Source organism: Martes martes (genome assembly GCF_963455335.1).
Source record: "Martes martes genome assembly, chromosome: X".
Taxonomy (NCBI): Eukaryota; Metazoa; Chordata; class Mammalia; order Carnivora; family Mustelidae; genus Martes; species Martes martes.
The window spans coordinates 93,230,855-93,248,471 of record NC_137897.1 but is presented as its reverse complement, the minus strand read 5'-3'; the positions used below and the strand labels follow the sequence as shown (position 1 = coordinate 93,248,471).

At 38.6% G+C, this 17,617-nt stretch overlaps 2 protein-coding genes across 8 annotated transcripts in view; one reads left to right on the top strand and one right to left on the bottom strand.

The window, feature by feature from the left end:
- The first annotated feature begins 240 nt into the window (after positions 1–240).
- C1GALT1C1 (C1GALT1 specific chaperone 1) lies at positions 241–5,832 on the top strand. The gene is made up of 2 exons (XM_080795104.1): positions 241–377; positions 2,440–5,832. The coding sequence occupies exon 2, from the start codon at positions 2,445–2,447 to the stop codon at positions 3,399–3,401; it is 957 nt and encodes a 318-aa protein (XP_080651230.1). The 5' UTR covers positions 241–377; positions 2,440–2,444; the 3' UTR covers positions 3,402–5,832.
- Positions 5,833–12,898: 7,066 nt separating this feature from the next.
- MCTS1 (MCTS1 re-initiation and release factor) overlaps positions 12,899–17,617 on the bottom strand; it is a gene marked incomplete at its 3' end in the record, with an annotated part of 44,478 nt that continues 39,759 nt past the window's right edge. For all 7 annotated transcript variants that reach the window (XM_080795108.1, XM_080795109.1, XM_080795112.1 and 4 more), the window contains 2 exons: positions 16,461–16,528; positions 12,899–15,200 (listed from right to left, as the gene is read on the bottom strand). In XM_080795108.1, the coding sequence (XP_080651234.1) occupies positions 15,119–15,200; positions 16,461–16,528 (150 nt within the window). The remainder of the gene's footprint in view (positions 15,201–16,460; positions 16,529–17,617) is intronic.

Below are 17,617 nucleotides of genomic sequence, written 5' to 3'. Positions count from 1 at the left end.
GTGTTAGCGCGTCGTACGCACGCACGCCTCTGGGGCGTCCCATTGGGTACAGGCAAGCGTACGGGTCACGCCGGCCAGACGCGCTGCTCTGAACTCAGCAGGAGGCGGGGAACAAGGGAGCGCGGCGTGCGTACGAGCCCTTCCGACGTCAGCACGGGCAGGCGGCTTCACCAGGCGGCGGGTTCGTTTGCCCCGCCTCGCTCCCGCGCGGTCGCGGCGTTCACTTCCGGGCCCTCCCCGCCTTTAGTGAAACCATCGAGAGGACACCCCCTGCATCTAGAACAGCCCGACCGGCAGCGTAACCGGGTGGCGCGCGAACGTGAGAGGAAAGCCGTGCGCAGCTGCGCTTTCCCGCCCCTGAGCCGTTCTAGACGCCGGTGAGTGCTGGGGCGTCGGCCCGCACCCAGTGCGGACCCGGGAGCGGCCCGACCCCGCCCCTCTCCTGGGGGAAGGCCTGGGCTCTGGCCGGGTCCCATGATGCACCACGTGGGGGTACCCGGGCAGGTGCAGTGGGAGCGGTAGTTAGTAGAGGAGAGTGAGTCGCTTGCGTCGGGGCGCTGCCTTGGCCCCTCGGTGGCGTTTTGAGGCGACCACGTCCTCCCTCTCATTTTTGTTCTCCATTTCGTCCTCCTCCCTTTTCCATACTCCACCCAACTATCTTCATCTTCTAAAAAGTTGCCATCGCAGAAACCACTCTGGTAGTTTTTGCCTCATTGGTGCCCGTGTGCAGTTTTAAGTTTCCCTCTTCTCCGCACCAAATATCCTATCACGTACATCTCCAGTGTTACACTTTTTTGCCCCCCCCCCCGCATGGAAAAAAAATATACTCCGAGTAATTTGTGCATGTGATCCATGAGTAGTATCCCCATCAGGAAGAATTTTGAATGCTGTTCTCAAGCTATGAGACACGTGTGAGTTATCATATATGGGCCAGAAATAATCAAAGTCTTATATAAATTACTTTTAGAGTTCATCTTATAGTTCTGATATTAAGCAGAGCCTGTTTTCTATCAGTTCTCTTTTCCTTCCGTAGAGCTGTTTCTTGACTAAGTTCTGAGTGACACAGGAAAACCATCCTGCCTCTTTGCCCACCCCCACCCACATTCAGGAATTATTCTGCCAAGCCATTCCACACCTTGACCTAATAGAAGTCAAAGTCCGTTTCCTCTAGAAGAAAACCAAGGGGTGGTTTCCTTATAGCAGGATGATAAGATGAGTGTAAAATGTCAATTATGGTTACAAATCCCACACTTTTTTCATTCATAAGAAAACAAGGTTATTCGGTAACTCATCTATTAAATTTCCAACAATATGAGTGGAAGCACTCTTTAGATCATTATTCTGAATAGGAAAAGCATTACACTGTTATGAGGAGATCTGATTTCTGGTTCAGTTCTACCACTGACTGTGGGACTTTGGGTCAGTTACTTAACCTCTGTGGACCCTCTCTTTGCCTGTCTGTAAAATGGGAGAAGTGATATTAGGTAGCTTCTAAGGCTTCTTTCAACTTTAAGAGGCAAAGGGGAAAATCTAAGGAGCTCAGTAGAACATTCCTTGTGGAGATAGGAGATTGGGAAATCTCAACAGTTGGATTTAAGGTTGGCTTTTCTTTAAATTTCTAATTGAAATCAAAGTGCAGACCTTTCCCTTTTTGCTTCCCCAAAGAATAAGAAAATGTCTTTGGAGGAAATAAAAATGTTCATTAGTGGTTCCCCAGATATGCCTATATTGAGTCAGTTCTCATCCAAATAATTTAACTATTTTCATTATGGGCTTTTATTACATAAGTTGGCTGGGATACTGTATTGGAAGCCCTTTAGTCTTAGGAATGAAAAGAGTAATATGAACATTTATCAATCTCAAGAAATTTGCTATAGATGTACTCAAACACCTAAGGACAGCAGCCATTAGCTAAATAAAGCACTATGTTAAGAACAGAAATGCCAGCACAGGTAGATACCATTGGTGATTTGCTAATTGTAGGTGGTTTTATCTGTTCAATTTAAGGTTTTCATGTAAAGTCCATTTACATCTACAGAAGTATTTAAATAATGCAAGCTTGTGAAATGAAATTCCTTCAAAGAGAATGATGGACTGACAACCTCTTTAACATTGGTTTCTAGGGTTAATGTTTTGATTTAGTACTCAGTTAATTAAATCCCCATAGAAGAAGTGCAAAAATGGCCTCACAGAAAATTCTAGTGCACAGAGGTGTTGTTGTAAAGTTCCAGTTTATACAGAACAGTGTCAGATACCAGTGGAAGCTAAAGATTCTTAGATCTCTTAGTATTGGCACTCTGTGCAACTAACTTGATTTCAAACTTAGGAACTTTTTTTATATTAAGAGCAAAATGTAAGTATATAAGGTACACCAAATCAAATTGCTAGACTAATCCTTTTCTATTAAGTATCCTAAGGATCTTTTTCTTCTTTTTATAGGAAAAATGCTTTCTGAAAGCAGTTCATTTTTGAAGGGTATGATGCTTGGAAGCATTTTCTGTGCCTTGATCACTATGCTAGGACACATTAGGATTGGTCATGGAGATAGAATGCACCAGCATAAGCATCATCATCTACAAGCACCTAATAAAGAAGATATCTTGAAAATTTCAGAGGATGAACGCATGGAGCTCAGTAAGGGCTTTCGGGTATACTGTATCATCCTTGTAAAACCCAAAGATGTGAGTCTTTGGGCTGCAGTGAGAGAGACTTGGACCAAACACTGTGACAAAGCAGAGTTCTTCAGTTCTGAAAATGTTAAAGTGTTTGAGTCAATTAACATGGAAACAGATGACATGTGGCTAATGATGAGAAAAGCTTACAAATATGCCTTTGATAAATACAGAGACCAATACAACTGGTTCTTTCTTGCACGCCCCACTATGTTTGCTATTATTGAAAACTTAAAATATTTTTTGTTAAAAAAGGATCCATCACAACCATTCTATCTAGGTCACACTATAAAATCTGGAGACCTTGAATATGTGAGTGTTGAAGGAGGCATCGTCTTAAGTATAGAATCAATGAAAAGGCTTAACAGCCTCCTTGGTATCCCTGAAAAGTGTCCTGAACAGGGAGGGATGATTTGGAAGATATCTGAAGACAAGCAGCTAGCAGTCTGCCTGAAATATGCTGGAGTGTTTGCAGAAAATGCAGAAGATTCGGAAGGAAAGGATGTATTTAATACCAAATCCGTTGGGCTTTTTATTAAAGAGGCAATGACTAATCACCCCAACCTTGTTGTAGAAGGATGCTGTTCAGATATAGCTGTTACTTTTAATGGACTGACTCCTAATCAGATGCATGTGATGATGTATGGGGTATACCGTCTTAGGGCATTTGGGCATATTTTCCACGATGCGTTGGTTTTCTTACCTCCAAATGGTTCTGACAATGACTGAGAAGTGAAAGAAGAGCATGTATATGATCACCGTATAGGACGGGTATTGTCACTATTTGTAGTAACAACTACATATCCAACATACAGTATGTTTCTTTTTCTTTTTTAGTTTGGTGACACTGGTTTAATTGAACATTGAAGTTTAGTGGTGCATTTTTAAAGAGGGTGGGTTTTTTTTTCCTTAAAACACATGAAAATTTCAAACATTGGAAGGAAATGTTTTAAGGCTAATTTTGCAAATAAAAGGTATATTTATAAATATTATATTTATGTGATAAATCCTAAATTATGAATCTGTGGCACATATTTTTGCTGATCGGTTAAAAAATTTAACATGTCTTTTTAGCTTTCTAAGATATGCAAATACAGTCTCTAGTTGTGAATTTGTGATTAAAGTAAAACTGTGAGCTATGTGTTTCCATTACTTGTAATGCTGGTACATGTTCTAAGCCTCTGCAAGTGCTCATGGATTTGCTTTCTCAAAATACACAACCAAGCAACAAAGGAAATTCGTTCCCAAAACTAATGTTAACGTGAAAGTTGAATTCTGTCCCTGAGAGAAAAAGTGAAAATTACCTATAAAGGTTAATCATTTTCCCAGGAGCTAATTTAGTGGCATTCCTCAGCATACACAAGTTGTCTGACACTCTGCTTCTCTGTGCAGACACTGAAATTGAAGTGGTCACTATGAAGAATCTATATCTGTTGAAATTTCTTTACTTTGCTGGGCAAATGAGTTCTGTGGAAGTCTCCTTTCAAGAACTTGTTTTGATGGTCTGGCAGTTTGACTTACCTGAGTGGCGTCTGGTCTTTGTTCATCTGTTCAAATTCTGAGATTTTCCCCATATTCATAGTTGCATCATATCCAGTGGTTTCAGGTGCGGAGGCCCCAACCTCACCATTCATCTTGGACAATACCCTTTGCCTAATTTCAGTGGCTACCCAGAAGCTTTATCTAGGGATGAATACAATAGCTCTTGGGCTTATAAATGTATGAAATATTTGCTGCTCAATTGTCCTATAATTGGGACTGTACATGCTATATTAAGTAAAATCCATAAGCCCCCCCCCACAGGGTGTGAGACCATGACATATTAGAGATCAATGTTTCCTGAAACTGGCCTCATGATGTTAATGGTCTCCCACAGCTTTTACAAACCAGGAAGAGAATTTCCTCAAGAGGGCCTCAGGCTTCAAATTATCGATCATCAGTGCATGAAGTGCTTTTTAAAAATTTTATCAGATTTTCCTTATTGGGGCTTTTGGTTAAAATGAAGTGTTAGTAATTTTAAAAAATAATAAAACTTTTTATCAAGCACTCTATTATATGGTCTCAGATGCAACCAATAAAGATCAAGTCATGTTCAGTGTAAGTAAAATGACAAACAGCATCTCCCTGAATGTGACACCCAACTTATAAGTGTCACCTTGCCCCAACAACAATATATTTTAAAGAATTATGCATTTATCACTTTCAATTACATTAGTGTATCGAGATATAATTGTAACAAATATATCAGAATACATTCCATTGTTTGAGTTCCTGGTGGGTGGTAAGGTAACAACTGCTTTTTAAACCAAATTGGTGCTCTTCAGGGGTGCCTGGCTGGCTCAGTTGGTAGAGCATGTAACTCTTGATCTTGGAATTGTGAGTTTGAGCCTATATTGGGTGTAGAGATTACTTAAGTTTGGTTTTTTTTCAAGGGGCATCTCTGTGGCTCAGTCAGTTAAGCATCTACTTCAGCTCAGGTCATGATCTCAGGGTCCTGGGATCTAGCCCTCTGTCAGGGTCCCCGCTCAGTAGGGAGTCTGTTTTGTTCCTCTCCCACTGCTTCTTTCCCCCACTCATGGTCTCTCTCAAATAAAATCTTTTTGAACAATTATAATAAACCAAATTGATGTTCTTGGTTGTATTTTTATACACAAGTATTCCTTTATGAAATGTTACTTGTCTTAACATGCTATCTCTTTAAATTTATTTGTACCCAGTCTTGTAGATAAAATCTGATTCAGTAATACAGAAAACAGTACTACTGGGGTCATGGTTATAGATTTGATCATTGTGCATTCAGTAGCCAAAAACTGTAACCCTAACGTCACCTGTTACTGGGGAAAGAATTGCAAAGAGTGGAGGTTAATGGAAATTAATCATGGTTGTGAATGTATTTTCAAATGGCTAGTGACTACCACATTGGACAGCACAGGCCTAACCAGTTCCAGAAGTGTGAGATCCACTGGATGAGATGTGAAAGAGAAAGTTTAGGGGTGCCTAGGTCGCTCAGTTAAGCGGCTGCCTTTGGCTCACATCGTGATCTCAGGGTCCTAGAATTGAGCTCCAGGCCAGGCTCCGTGCTCAGGGGGAGTCTGCTTTTCCTCCTGCCTCCCTCCGACCACAGCTTGTACTCTATCTTTCTCTCAAATAAATAAAATCGTTTTTTAAAAAAAAATTTAAGGTTTCTTTTAAAAGTTGTATTTATTTTCCGGGGTATCTTGAATGCAGTGGAAACTACAACCTGACTTTTTCACAGGCCCTAGGCCATCTCCTTGTGTGAATTTAATCACTAGATCTTCTTTCTCCATATTAAAACATTGGGTTTGGGGGAAAATACAGATTAGACCCCTTGGCTTTTTGGGTTTTATGTAGCTAAAAGGTTGCTTATGTATCCAATCTGAATTATAATGCCCAGGTTTTTCTGTAATGCATTTAAACCCATCTACTGAACTTTCTTAAAGCAGGCCACACCAGATTAGGAAAGTTACTGAAAGCACAGAGTCTAGTGATGATGTACCACTAATTTCCCCTCATTTGTTAAGAATATTGTGTTCCTTTTACTGCCAGCTGATTTGGAATGATGAAGGTCTGAGTGGTTATGTGAAGACCATTGTGTTTGTAGAAGTTCAGCGCTTTTTTGGCATACAAAGAAATTCAGAAATGTTTGCCAACCTCCCCACAAAGGAGTCCCTTGAAGTTTCATTAAAAAATAATCAGTCAGTAATTCTAGTATCAGGGAAAAAATATTTAAAAGACAATGGGGGAAATTACTTGTTTGGAAGGTATGAAATGATGGTATGTATCTGGGGTCTCTACCATAATTTTTTTTTTTCCAAAAAAAGATGAAGCCACTTCTAGGGCTCCTGGCTGGCTCAGTGGGAGGAGCATGAGACTTGATCTTGGGGTCATTGAGTTTGAGCCCCACGTTGGGTGTGGCGATTACTTAAACTTTTTAAAAAAGACAAATTCAACTTTATTTGTATGGCACCTGTATACTGTAAATATTCCTTGAGTAAATTAACTATCTGTGAGCTCAACATTGGCCTGGTATTTTGTGGGAAGCAAACTCATAGAATTCACACAGGGAGTCAAACAATCACTTCATGTAAGCTCTGCATGAGCAATGAAACGAGCTATCATTTATTATTAGAATATGGTGGTCCTTTTGCCTAAAAAGTCCTCAATTTGATAAATGCTACATATTTTAATCCACATAATTCTCGTTTCCTTTGTTGTTTTCACTGATTCCATGCAAGAACGGCCACATTTGATGAGGCTTTTGCTTTGGCAATTTGGCCAAAGCCTTAACAGGAAGAGCAGGACCTAAAAATAAGACTCAGATTTTCACTGGATGCATGGATGGATGGGAGTGATGGAATAAGGATGTCCTAATGGGATGGGCTTGCATTTTTAAAAAAATGGAATGCTTTGATCTAGTGAGTGGCTAAGAGACACCCACATAGATACTTGGAGTGTTGAATAAATGGGGATGTTCTAATAGTCAAAACACCAGCCCCATATGATCTGAAGGGAAAAGGGAAAGGCTGGTCCTAGCTTGATGGAAGAGGGAATGCTGGCACTGGGAATGTTTTCCATGTTTACCACTCTAAGGCATTCGCCACTAGAGGGAAGCTTCAGGGACTACTGCCCATTCTCCACTCCAGTGCCATCCAACAGAAACAGGTGAGCCACATGTGTTGTTTTAAATTTTCTAGCCACATTAAAAAAGTAAAGGCACAGGTGTAATTACTTTTAGTATTTTATTTTACCCAGTATATCCAAAGTATTGTCACTTCAACATGTAATCAGCAGGAAAAAAATTAATGATAGTTCACATGACTTTTTTATTTAAGTCTTTGAAATCCAGTATGTATTTTAGAGTTATAGCACAGGTCTAGCCAGTTGCAGAAGTGTAAGACCCCCACCCCACCCCCACCCCCAAGGCTCATACATGAAATGGCAGAAAACTTGAAGTTCCTCCTAAAAGTCCTGTTTATTATTCTCGTTGTCTTGAATGCTATGTAAATTACAACCTGGCTTTTAGTAGGCCATCTCCTCGCATGAGTTTAATCACTAGGCCTTCCTTCTGAAAATTCAATCACTGGATCTGGAGCAATACAGAGATTAGACCCCTCAGCTTTTCTCCTTAGATTAAAACTGAACCAAACTGCTCCTGTCATTAATTTTAATATTTTAATACTCCCTTCCCCCACTTATCTTTTGGATATATCAATAGTCACAAAGCAGCTGCTAGCCCTGCCCTTGCACATTATACCCCATAATCTCCGCACTTAACTAACCCCTCCCCCTCGTATCCTTTTCTAAATGGCCTATCAGCCAAGGCTTCCAAATGGCATAAACTTTAAATGGTCACAAGTCATCTGGCTTGTAGGTGACTAATAGAAAAAGTTCAGGCCTCAGGACTGGGTCCAATTTCAAAAGATTCTCTCCATATACCCCACTGATGAAGAGGGAAACAGGAAAACATTCCCTCAGAAACACAAATAAGACCCCGTGCAAGCAGCCCATTCTCACCACATTCAAATCCTACTCCTATTTCCCACTGTGGAACAGAGGCTTGGCCAACTCAGACTCCCCTCCAATAACCCATAAATAAAGACGGCAATACGACTGTGGGCTGAGGTAATTTTTTGAAATATGAGGGGAGACTTTCTGCAAAACAGGGTTTGCAGTCAGGAAGAGCTGGGTCCAAATCTTCCACTTATTAGTCATGGATCTTCAGGAAAGTTATATAACCCCTCAGGTGCCTTAGTTTCCTCATTTATAAAATGAGAATTAAAATTTACCTCATGGAATCATACTAAAGATGAAGCAAGATGCTGGAAGTAGAGCTTGTGCATACAGTAGGCACTCAGGGAATGTTATTTCCCTTTCCTTAGCCACATGAACAAGTTCAACTAACACTTTACACAGCTAAATATGTATCAATCCCTTTTATTAAATACCTAGATGGTAAAATAGTAAAATGTTGATGAGAATAACGGCTGGCATTGAATATTCAAGTTCATAAGGGAACTCCCTTAAGTTTTAAGATAACATCTGTACATTTAATCTATGCCATGCGATAAAACAGCTCTTCCTCAAACAGCTTTTTTATAAAGTAAATATTTCTTTAGGAGAAGTTCAGAAGTCGCTTTTAAGAACATTAATCTAGAGCAAGTTCCCCTTTCACAGCAAATTAGACGTTATTGAGCCCAAACTGCCCAAATCGGTATGGTTTCTATCTGCTCACACTTTAATCAAGATGTTTCTCTTTATACAGGCAAAAACCACAGCTTAAGTGAGACTTCTGCATCCCCAGTAAATGTATCTGGGCATTTGGTAGTTCAGAGAGAAGTGGGTTTGACGACACCCAGAAACTCATGAGGCCATGTGCCTTCTCTCAGATTTCAACATTTGGGAGCAAGAAAGGGGAATTTTTTCGTAGACTTTTTGGAAGTATTTTATAAAATATAAAATGTGTACCTTATAAATCACAATATAAAGTAAGTACAGTAAAAAAAATAAATAATAAGTACAGCATAAGTGTCCAAGTTTTTACTAGACTTTAGCCCCTACTCTTTTTAAAACAGAATAAAGCATTGCCAGTGAAAAATATTTTCTAGTCCTGTACGTTTTGAAAGCAATTAGGAGACATACTATCTTGATGGACTAGAGACACGGGTTATCCCACTAAATGAAACTGTTTCTACTCTATATTCACATTTCAGGTTGAACTTTCTGAAATCTAAAATGCTTACACAAGCAACTTTTAGAAATATCTTAGTCAGGCAAAAGACTAATTTTTCCTAATCCTGCATAAGACAACTCTCCAAGAAACCTTCCAGAGCCTACAGGGCAAAAAGGACTCTCCTCCCATCCTCCTCATCCTGCCCAATCTAATCCAGATGTTTAAGTGAACAGTGAATTTTGACTTTACAAAATGAGTTCATCAGGATTAGACCTGATAAAAACAGAATTTAGACCAAGAAGTGCACACAAAATCTTTCAGATCATGAGAAACTAAAAATTTTTGTTAAGACATCTGTATGCAGAAACAGACATTTCAAGCCCTGCGGATAGGGAAGCAAAACTAGAAGACAGTGCATGGCTCCTTTTAAAAGTTGTCTCAGATTTAAGCAGTATCAATCCAACATGCACTTTCATCACAAAATCATCTCATTAGTTTGCAAATTTCCAAGCCTCAGGGTTTCATCATGAATCAGCATAGAAGGACAACCCCAGCATTTGGTGACAAAGACCGAGAGTGTCCCCTTTTGAAATAGAGTGGGAAGAATAAAAACAGATTGCCTGACCTCAAAAGTCTCTCCAATATGGCTTTCCCGGAGCAAAAAGGGAACTGAATTTGATTTGTTTCCAAGGCATATGTTTGGAGAAATGGTACTTCCTCCAAGCAAGTGCTTACATGATTTATTGCTTATTAGAAGTCTTTTGCTCATACACTTGTGAAAATCAATAGAATTTACTTATTTCGCCAAAGAAGATTAAATGAAAGTTCATAGTTATCATTCACAATCATGTCCTGTGATTAAACAAAAATTAAAATTAGAAGGAAAGAAAACTAACCTTTGCATCTTTTAAATTTAGAGAGTTATTTCCCCCTACGGTAGAGTTCTGGAAAACTTAAAATGAACCTGAAGAGAGTGAATGATTATGCCCCAAAAGTCCCCTCTATTCACATACTGGCTGAAATTAAAGTACTTTAAAATTGAGGAATGGAACAAGAGCAATCAAAAATAGGATGTGGAAATCATAATTTGTTTTACTTTTAAAATGAGATTTTAAAATGTGTAAGAAAACCTGTTTAATTATAACTGAACGATAGTGAAGCATGTCATTCTCTGTAACAATTAGGGTATTAATTAGAAATTATTTCACTAATTGATCTTTTACTGTCAAAGTGTTCAAGGATAAGATTTAGTGTCCTTTCATTTTTTTTACTCCAAGAGGCAAATATTAATAGTACTAAGTTCTTTGGATGAACGGGATATTACTAGGAGAATTCCAGTGAATCATCTCCTGTATGTTTTCCCATACATAAATTATATTCTCCAAGAGGCCCGCCTCTTAAGCAAACCAACCAACCAACCAACCAACCTGCCTGCCTAATAGTCTTCCAGATTAAAAACTGGTTCTCAATCACATTCATTCACTCCTGTTCTGATAGAGTTGTAGTCCTTTACAAGTACTTAATTAATTTTAATATAATATTAAACGAATTAGTGTTATAGTTCATTATATATAATCATTCTTTTACCTGTTATAAAGAGGGTAACAAAGAATACATACAAAATATAAAAACATACAATACAAAGTATACATTTACATGCATCAGTCTCCATGCTGACAGGCATGATTTCTTTAGGAACTATTGCTGAGAGACTGGGATATTAAGAACAATTATATTTAATCTAATTTTTACTGCCTTAATACAACCAATAACTTTCTAAACGTAAGTGTTCTGAAGGGCTTTCCAAATATAGTTTAATGGCCTAATTCTTACAGGTTATAACTTGAGTAAGTTTCTGATTGCTTGAGACCTCAGAAGTGATGGTTACATTGACACAGACAGGATGCATACATTTTCATTTTTTTCCTTTCATTACAAATCAGTTCTAGTGGCTACTCCTTTAGAAATTGGAACATTTTGAGTTTCATGAAGAGCCTTGAGAGCTATATTCTCAAAATTAAGGAACCTAGATAAACAAAGTTAAAATATTTACCACATTTTGTTTGGGCATACATTCATTTCATATTCCCATTAATAGATGATTGCTATATTATTAATATTCTCATGAATACAAAGTAAAATATTTATTGTAATGAAATACCTGTGCAAATTGAGTCATTTGCCATTCTTATATTTTTTGAAGTACTATGCTTAGAAATACTGTATCCTCAGTAGCTGATTTGTATCCAGAGGAGGAACTTGGCTGGATATAATCATTATTTGACAAATGCCATATGACCTTCTGTTTGGGGACTATCAAATCCCTCGAACTGGAAATGTTCAAGACTACCCCTGGGATGAATCCAGCTGTCTGTTTTGGGTCCAGAACATTTAAAAAGAAAAGGAAAAATGCAGCTGCCAACAGAACACCACCGAACCACTGTAATAGTCTCCTAGAAGAGGGCTGATCAGGCCTTTCTATTACTGCACAATGGGACGCCATCTGAGTTGGAATGCTGAATCCTTGCAACTCCAAGACATCTGGATGTTCTTAACCTTCTCACATTAGATATAATCTAAGGAATATTTTTATATTTAGCTCATGTGTAATTTTGAAATTTTGGTGACCGAAATTGGAAAAGTATTAATAACTTCCCAGTGGCTTTATCAATCGGTATTGGGCTATCACCATTACCCAGATTTTTTTAAATGTAAATTTACTCACTAGCCTGAAGCTCCTTAAGGGCAAGGGCCATTGTGTATTATTCGTCTTTGTGCCATATCACCTAGAACCTGGCAGGTATTTAATAAATATCCGTTGGGGGCGCCTGGGTGGCTCAGACAGTTAAGCGTCTGCCTTTGGCTCCGGTCATGATCCCAGGGTCCTGGGATGGAGTCCAGCATGGAGTCCCACATCGGGCTCCCTGCTCAGCGGGGAGCCTGCTTCTCCCTCTCCTTCTGCCTCTGCCTCTCCCCCTGCTTGTGTTCTGTCAACTAAACAAATAAAATCTTTAAAAAATATATAAATGTTCATTGAGCTGAACTGACCTTGGCTGAGTATGTCAGATACACAGAAATGGCTAGATTGTAGGCTGGCTTGACACAAAGTTAATTTTGAAACTAAAAATGAACTGAAGACACATTGCCTGAGAGAAAACAGGCTCTCCCTGTATTCCTACTCTCAGGAATGTGGGTAGACTACGTTCCCTTTAAGAGTAAGACCTCAAGAGGCTGAGATGCTAGTTTAACCTCTTTGAATTGGCTTTTCTGCATGACCTCATGTTGAGAAACTGACCAGGCTCCCCATGTAGAGTGACACTCCTGACTAACACCATGACCTGAGGCCTCAGACCCAGGGGGAAGAAGAAAACATATATTTAGTCCACATCACCAAGGCAACAGAGTCACTGTACCTCAGCATAGTAGGAAAAACAAGCACAGATGATGATGTTAAATATTTTTAAAGTGTTCCCTACACCCACTGTTAACAGTGGTGAGAAATAAGGATAAATTATTTCAGAAACCAGGCAATTAAAGGTTTTCATTTCTCTAATATGTGTGTGCTTTGTTTTTTTTATTGTTAACACTCCAGAGGCAATCTTGGTCAATAAACATTAACTTAGCACCAAAAATAGAAGTTCAATGTTTGATTTTGACATCAATGACTCAGATATTCTCTTTTTAAGAATGTAAGGTGCTACAGGCCTCAAATAGGGTGCCTCATTCCTCAAGTGGAGAGACATCTGAATTTGAAACCAGTAAGTCAGCATAAAATGAGACTGTTGAAGAAACCCACCCTGAAAGATGATTTATAAACTATTTACACTTTTATCCATCAGGAATAAATAGTAAAACATAAAAATATACTCAGTTGTAGAATATAACTGTCATGACGAAGGAAAATATTCTACATAGAACTTAAAAAGGATATAGGAAGTAAAATATCAGGATTCCTCCACAGGCTAGGAAAGAAAGATTGTGGCAGACATAAGCTTTCTAATTAATGATGAAGTAGGAAAAATTCTCTAAGCCTCATGCCAGCCCAGATGAACTATGCCCCCAAATTTCAACCTTCCTTTACTCTTATCCATGTACATCAAGAAACTTCTTGTTAAAAAAAAAAAAAAAGAAAACTTCTTGTTTACTAATTGTGTACCCTAAGCAGACGTACCGCTATAAACTAACACATTTACATTTTAATGTGGGAGTCCTCAAGTCCTACAAGTTTCATTAGTGGGAAACAGTTTCTCAGTCTGAGGGTCAGAGCCCGGATCAATAACCTTCACCTATGTTGTATCTTGGGGGCCAAGCTGCAACAGCCAAACGGCCTCTCTCTTTTTACTAACCACCCTCACCTTTCTCACCAACTTCTAACTGTAACACGGGTCACCACAGTCTTGTAAATGTCTGTATCCATCTGAAAAATAAAATCACATGTCATATATTGGTAAACAACCAAGTGAAAATGACTGAGACACTAGAACAGCAAGGTTATTGAGAAATACCCACTGTCATTATGTACATTCCCATTTAATTCTCATTTAATTCCCAAAACAGCTTACTGTTCTTATTGAAATAGGTCCATGGCCTTCATAGAACACTTATGATAGGAGATACATGTTCTCTGGGGCATACAGTGGGGATGCAAATCTGAAAGTTCTGAGCATCTGTGTAGTATGAGTTTCCCCAGCTTTGGGACAGGGCACTAAATAAATTCAACCTGAATCTCATCAAGCCTATCTGTTTATGGGCTACACAGGGGGGCATAAAAACAAATTAAACTACTTTACAGTGATACAACTGACAAAATCCAGAATGCAGGAGAAAACTCTGTAAGACAAAACAACCAGATTTCTTCAATCTTTAATTTAAAGGGGAAAAGACAAAGGAAGAATTTCTAACGTAAGAGACTTAAACAAATAACCACCAAATGCAATATATGGACCTTGTCTAGGACCAATTTCAAGCAAACAAATGGTTAAAAAAAATAAAGAGGCAATCAAGTTCACTTGTCACATATTTGAACCAGATATTTGATCATATTAAGAAACAGTTAAATTTTTTATGTGTGATAACGATAGTTTAGGTGTGATGATAGTTTTTTTTAAAACCACCTATCTTGTAAAGATACATATTAAAGTTTGGATAAAATGATATATCTGGGATTTGCTTCAAAATAATTAGGGAGTAGAGTGGGAAAGAGTAATGAGATACAGATGAAGTAAGATTTGCCATGAATTGAAGCTGGGTGATGGATACAGAAAAGGTTCATTATACTATTCCCCACATACTTTCATATATGTTTGGAATTTTCCATAATGAAAAGTTTAAAAACAACAAGCAAACAAACAAAAAACACACAAAAGAGAAAGGGCATTTCCAGGGAGTAATGGGCGAAAATCTCCAGTCTACCTTCCAGCCCCATTAAGTAGTCAGAGTCTCTGGAGGTCAGCCATATACTATCAAGTTCATTTACCAAGTCCTGCCCTTCATTTTACATCATTAGCCTAAGAAAGGACATCAAGTTGTCTGAGTTTGATTACTTACCATATACCTCTTAATGTCCAAGTTCGCTACCCAATTTTAACTTGACTTTAAGAAAAATTAAAATAATTTTTGAAGCTAACAGAATTTTAGCATCTGTTGAATTTATTCAGCATAACCACAGAGGTATTGTCTTCATGCTGTCACACACAGACACAAACACAGATACAGCACAATATCCGTATTTAGCCAAGTGCATTCCTTCCGAGGCTCATTTATATGTCTTCATATGCCACAGCCCATCATTTAAATAATGGATATTTTCAATGCCAATTCCTTTGTTGACTTTCTCACTGTAGAAGGAAAAAGGCATATAAACATATTGTTATGAATTTTTATAGGCTTACTTATGGTAAATATAATTCAAAATGAATTGCTATTTTGTAATTATTGAGCCACGTGTAGGGAATTTACTTATATTACATTAACATTATTGACTACATTAAACTACATTACTCTGTTGCATTTCCTGTCTTAAAGTGATTCCAGTGATCTAACTAGTTGGTCTATAGAAACAAAGTAATGATGTCACCATACGAGGAGAACATCAAAGTGTTATACTTAACCGTGAAACAAAATTAATAGGAATAATTTGGTCATCAAATGAGTTCCAAAGTTTTTCAGTATATTGACTATATTTTGGTAATATATCTTTAATATTTCCTTAATATTCTATACCACCAGGTCAAAAGAGAAGATAAACACTGTGTAGTACTGAACTATGTCACTGGTTTAAAAATTAACAGTGGGGGGGGGCGCCTGGGTGGCTCAGTGAGTTAAAGCCTCTGCCTTCGGCTCAGGTCGTGATCCCGGGGTCCTGGGATCGAACCCCTCATGGGGCTTTCTGCTCAGCGGGGAGCCTGCTTCCCTTCCTCTCTCTCTGCCTGCCTCTCTCCTTACTTGTGATCTCTATCTGTCAAATAAATAAATTAAAAAAAAATAAAAATAATAAAATAAAATTTAAAAAAATTAACAGTTGGGCGCCTGGATGGCTCAGTTAGTTAAGTGGCAGACTCTTGATTTTGGCTCAGGTAATGATCTCAGGGTCCTGGGACTGAGCCCCATGTCGGGCTCGGTGCTCAGTGGGAAGTCTGCTCAAGGATTCTCTCTCTCCCTCTCTCTGTCCCTCCCCTTGCTCCTTCTCTCTTTCTCTCTCTCTCAAAATAAATAAATAAATAAATAAATAAATAAATAAATAAATAAATAAATATTTTTTCATTAAAAAATAAAAGAAACTAATAGCAAAACATCTTTCCTCCCACCCAATTTAAACCATACAAAATAAGATGTTCCTAAAATACCACATACATACATATACAAAACAGCTGTGTTGGCACACAGTTCTTGTCTGAGTGCTTAAGAAAGAATGCAATCCGGGAGAGAAAATAGGTTTCAATGGCTTAAGTGTTAGGAAAAATCAGAAATGAGGCTTCTGTGCGTAAATATTTCTAAGATGTGGTATGAATGAGAGCAAATTTCACCTGTAATTCTGATGCTTCCTGAGTAGGCTACCCATATCTCAAAAGCTTAGGGGAGACTAACATGAGACTTACATATCTTCTGCAGACATCTTCATGACTCCAACACACAGAGCATGCTGTTTTCCTTCTGCCATGATTGCCTGAAAACACACAGCTAAGAAAACTATTTATCTATCAAAATGCCTTAGAGAGGGGGTGTCAAACAATGATCACATTACTAGTAAAAGTCACTTTGAACCCATCTTGTATCCTCACCCGGACCATCAACACTCCTTGAGGACAGGGACCTAGCAGAGTCTGTAGGCACATTGTAAATATTCAATAAACGATAAATGAATGAATCTATCATTCTTGGTTGTTAAGTTAAATGCTAATACTATAACTCAAAGCCAACAAAACCAAAATTAAGTCATGCAAAAAAAGGAGATAAAATTTCTTGCATGTAAGTATGAAAAACTGTGAAATAAATATGAATTTTTCTAATGTTTTAATCACTGAATGATGGTTTTATGTAACAGACACATTAAAATAATAATTATATCTCCAATCTATCTTTAAGAACTCAGTGTTTCAACCTTTCTAGAACAACCAAAATGTTCTTGGTTATCATTTGAAGCGTTTAGAATGTTAAACATGGTGGGGCGCATGGGTGGCTCGGTCAGTTAAGTGTCTGCCTTCAGCTCAGGTCATGTCCTGAGATCAAGCCCCACAGGGGGCTCTCTGCTCACTGCAGAATCTGCTTCTCCCTCTCCCTCTGCCTCTACCCCCGCCTGTGCCCTCTCACACACGCTATCTCTCTCTCTCTCAAATAAAATCTTTAAAAAAAAATACAATGTTAAACACTGCAGTACATATTCTACAAGGTAAACGTTCAAGGGTACACAGTATCTCTCTGTACTAGTTTTGTAACTAAAAGTCTAAAATTATTTCAAAATAAAAATTGTTTAAAAAGCAAAGGCGGGGGGCGCCTGGGTGGCTCAGTGGATTAAGCCTCTACCTCCAGCTCAGGTCATGATCTCAGGGTCCTGGGATCGAGCCCTGCATCGGGCTCTCTGCTCAGCGGAAAGCCTGCTTCCCCCTCTCTCTCTGCCTGCCTCTCTGTCTTCTTGTGATTTCTCTCTCTGCCAAATAAATAAATAAAAATCTTTAAAAAAAAAAAAAAGCAAAGGCGGGGCACCTGGGTGGCTCAGTGGGTTAAAGCCTCTGCCTTAGGCTCGGGTCATGATCCC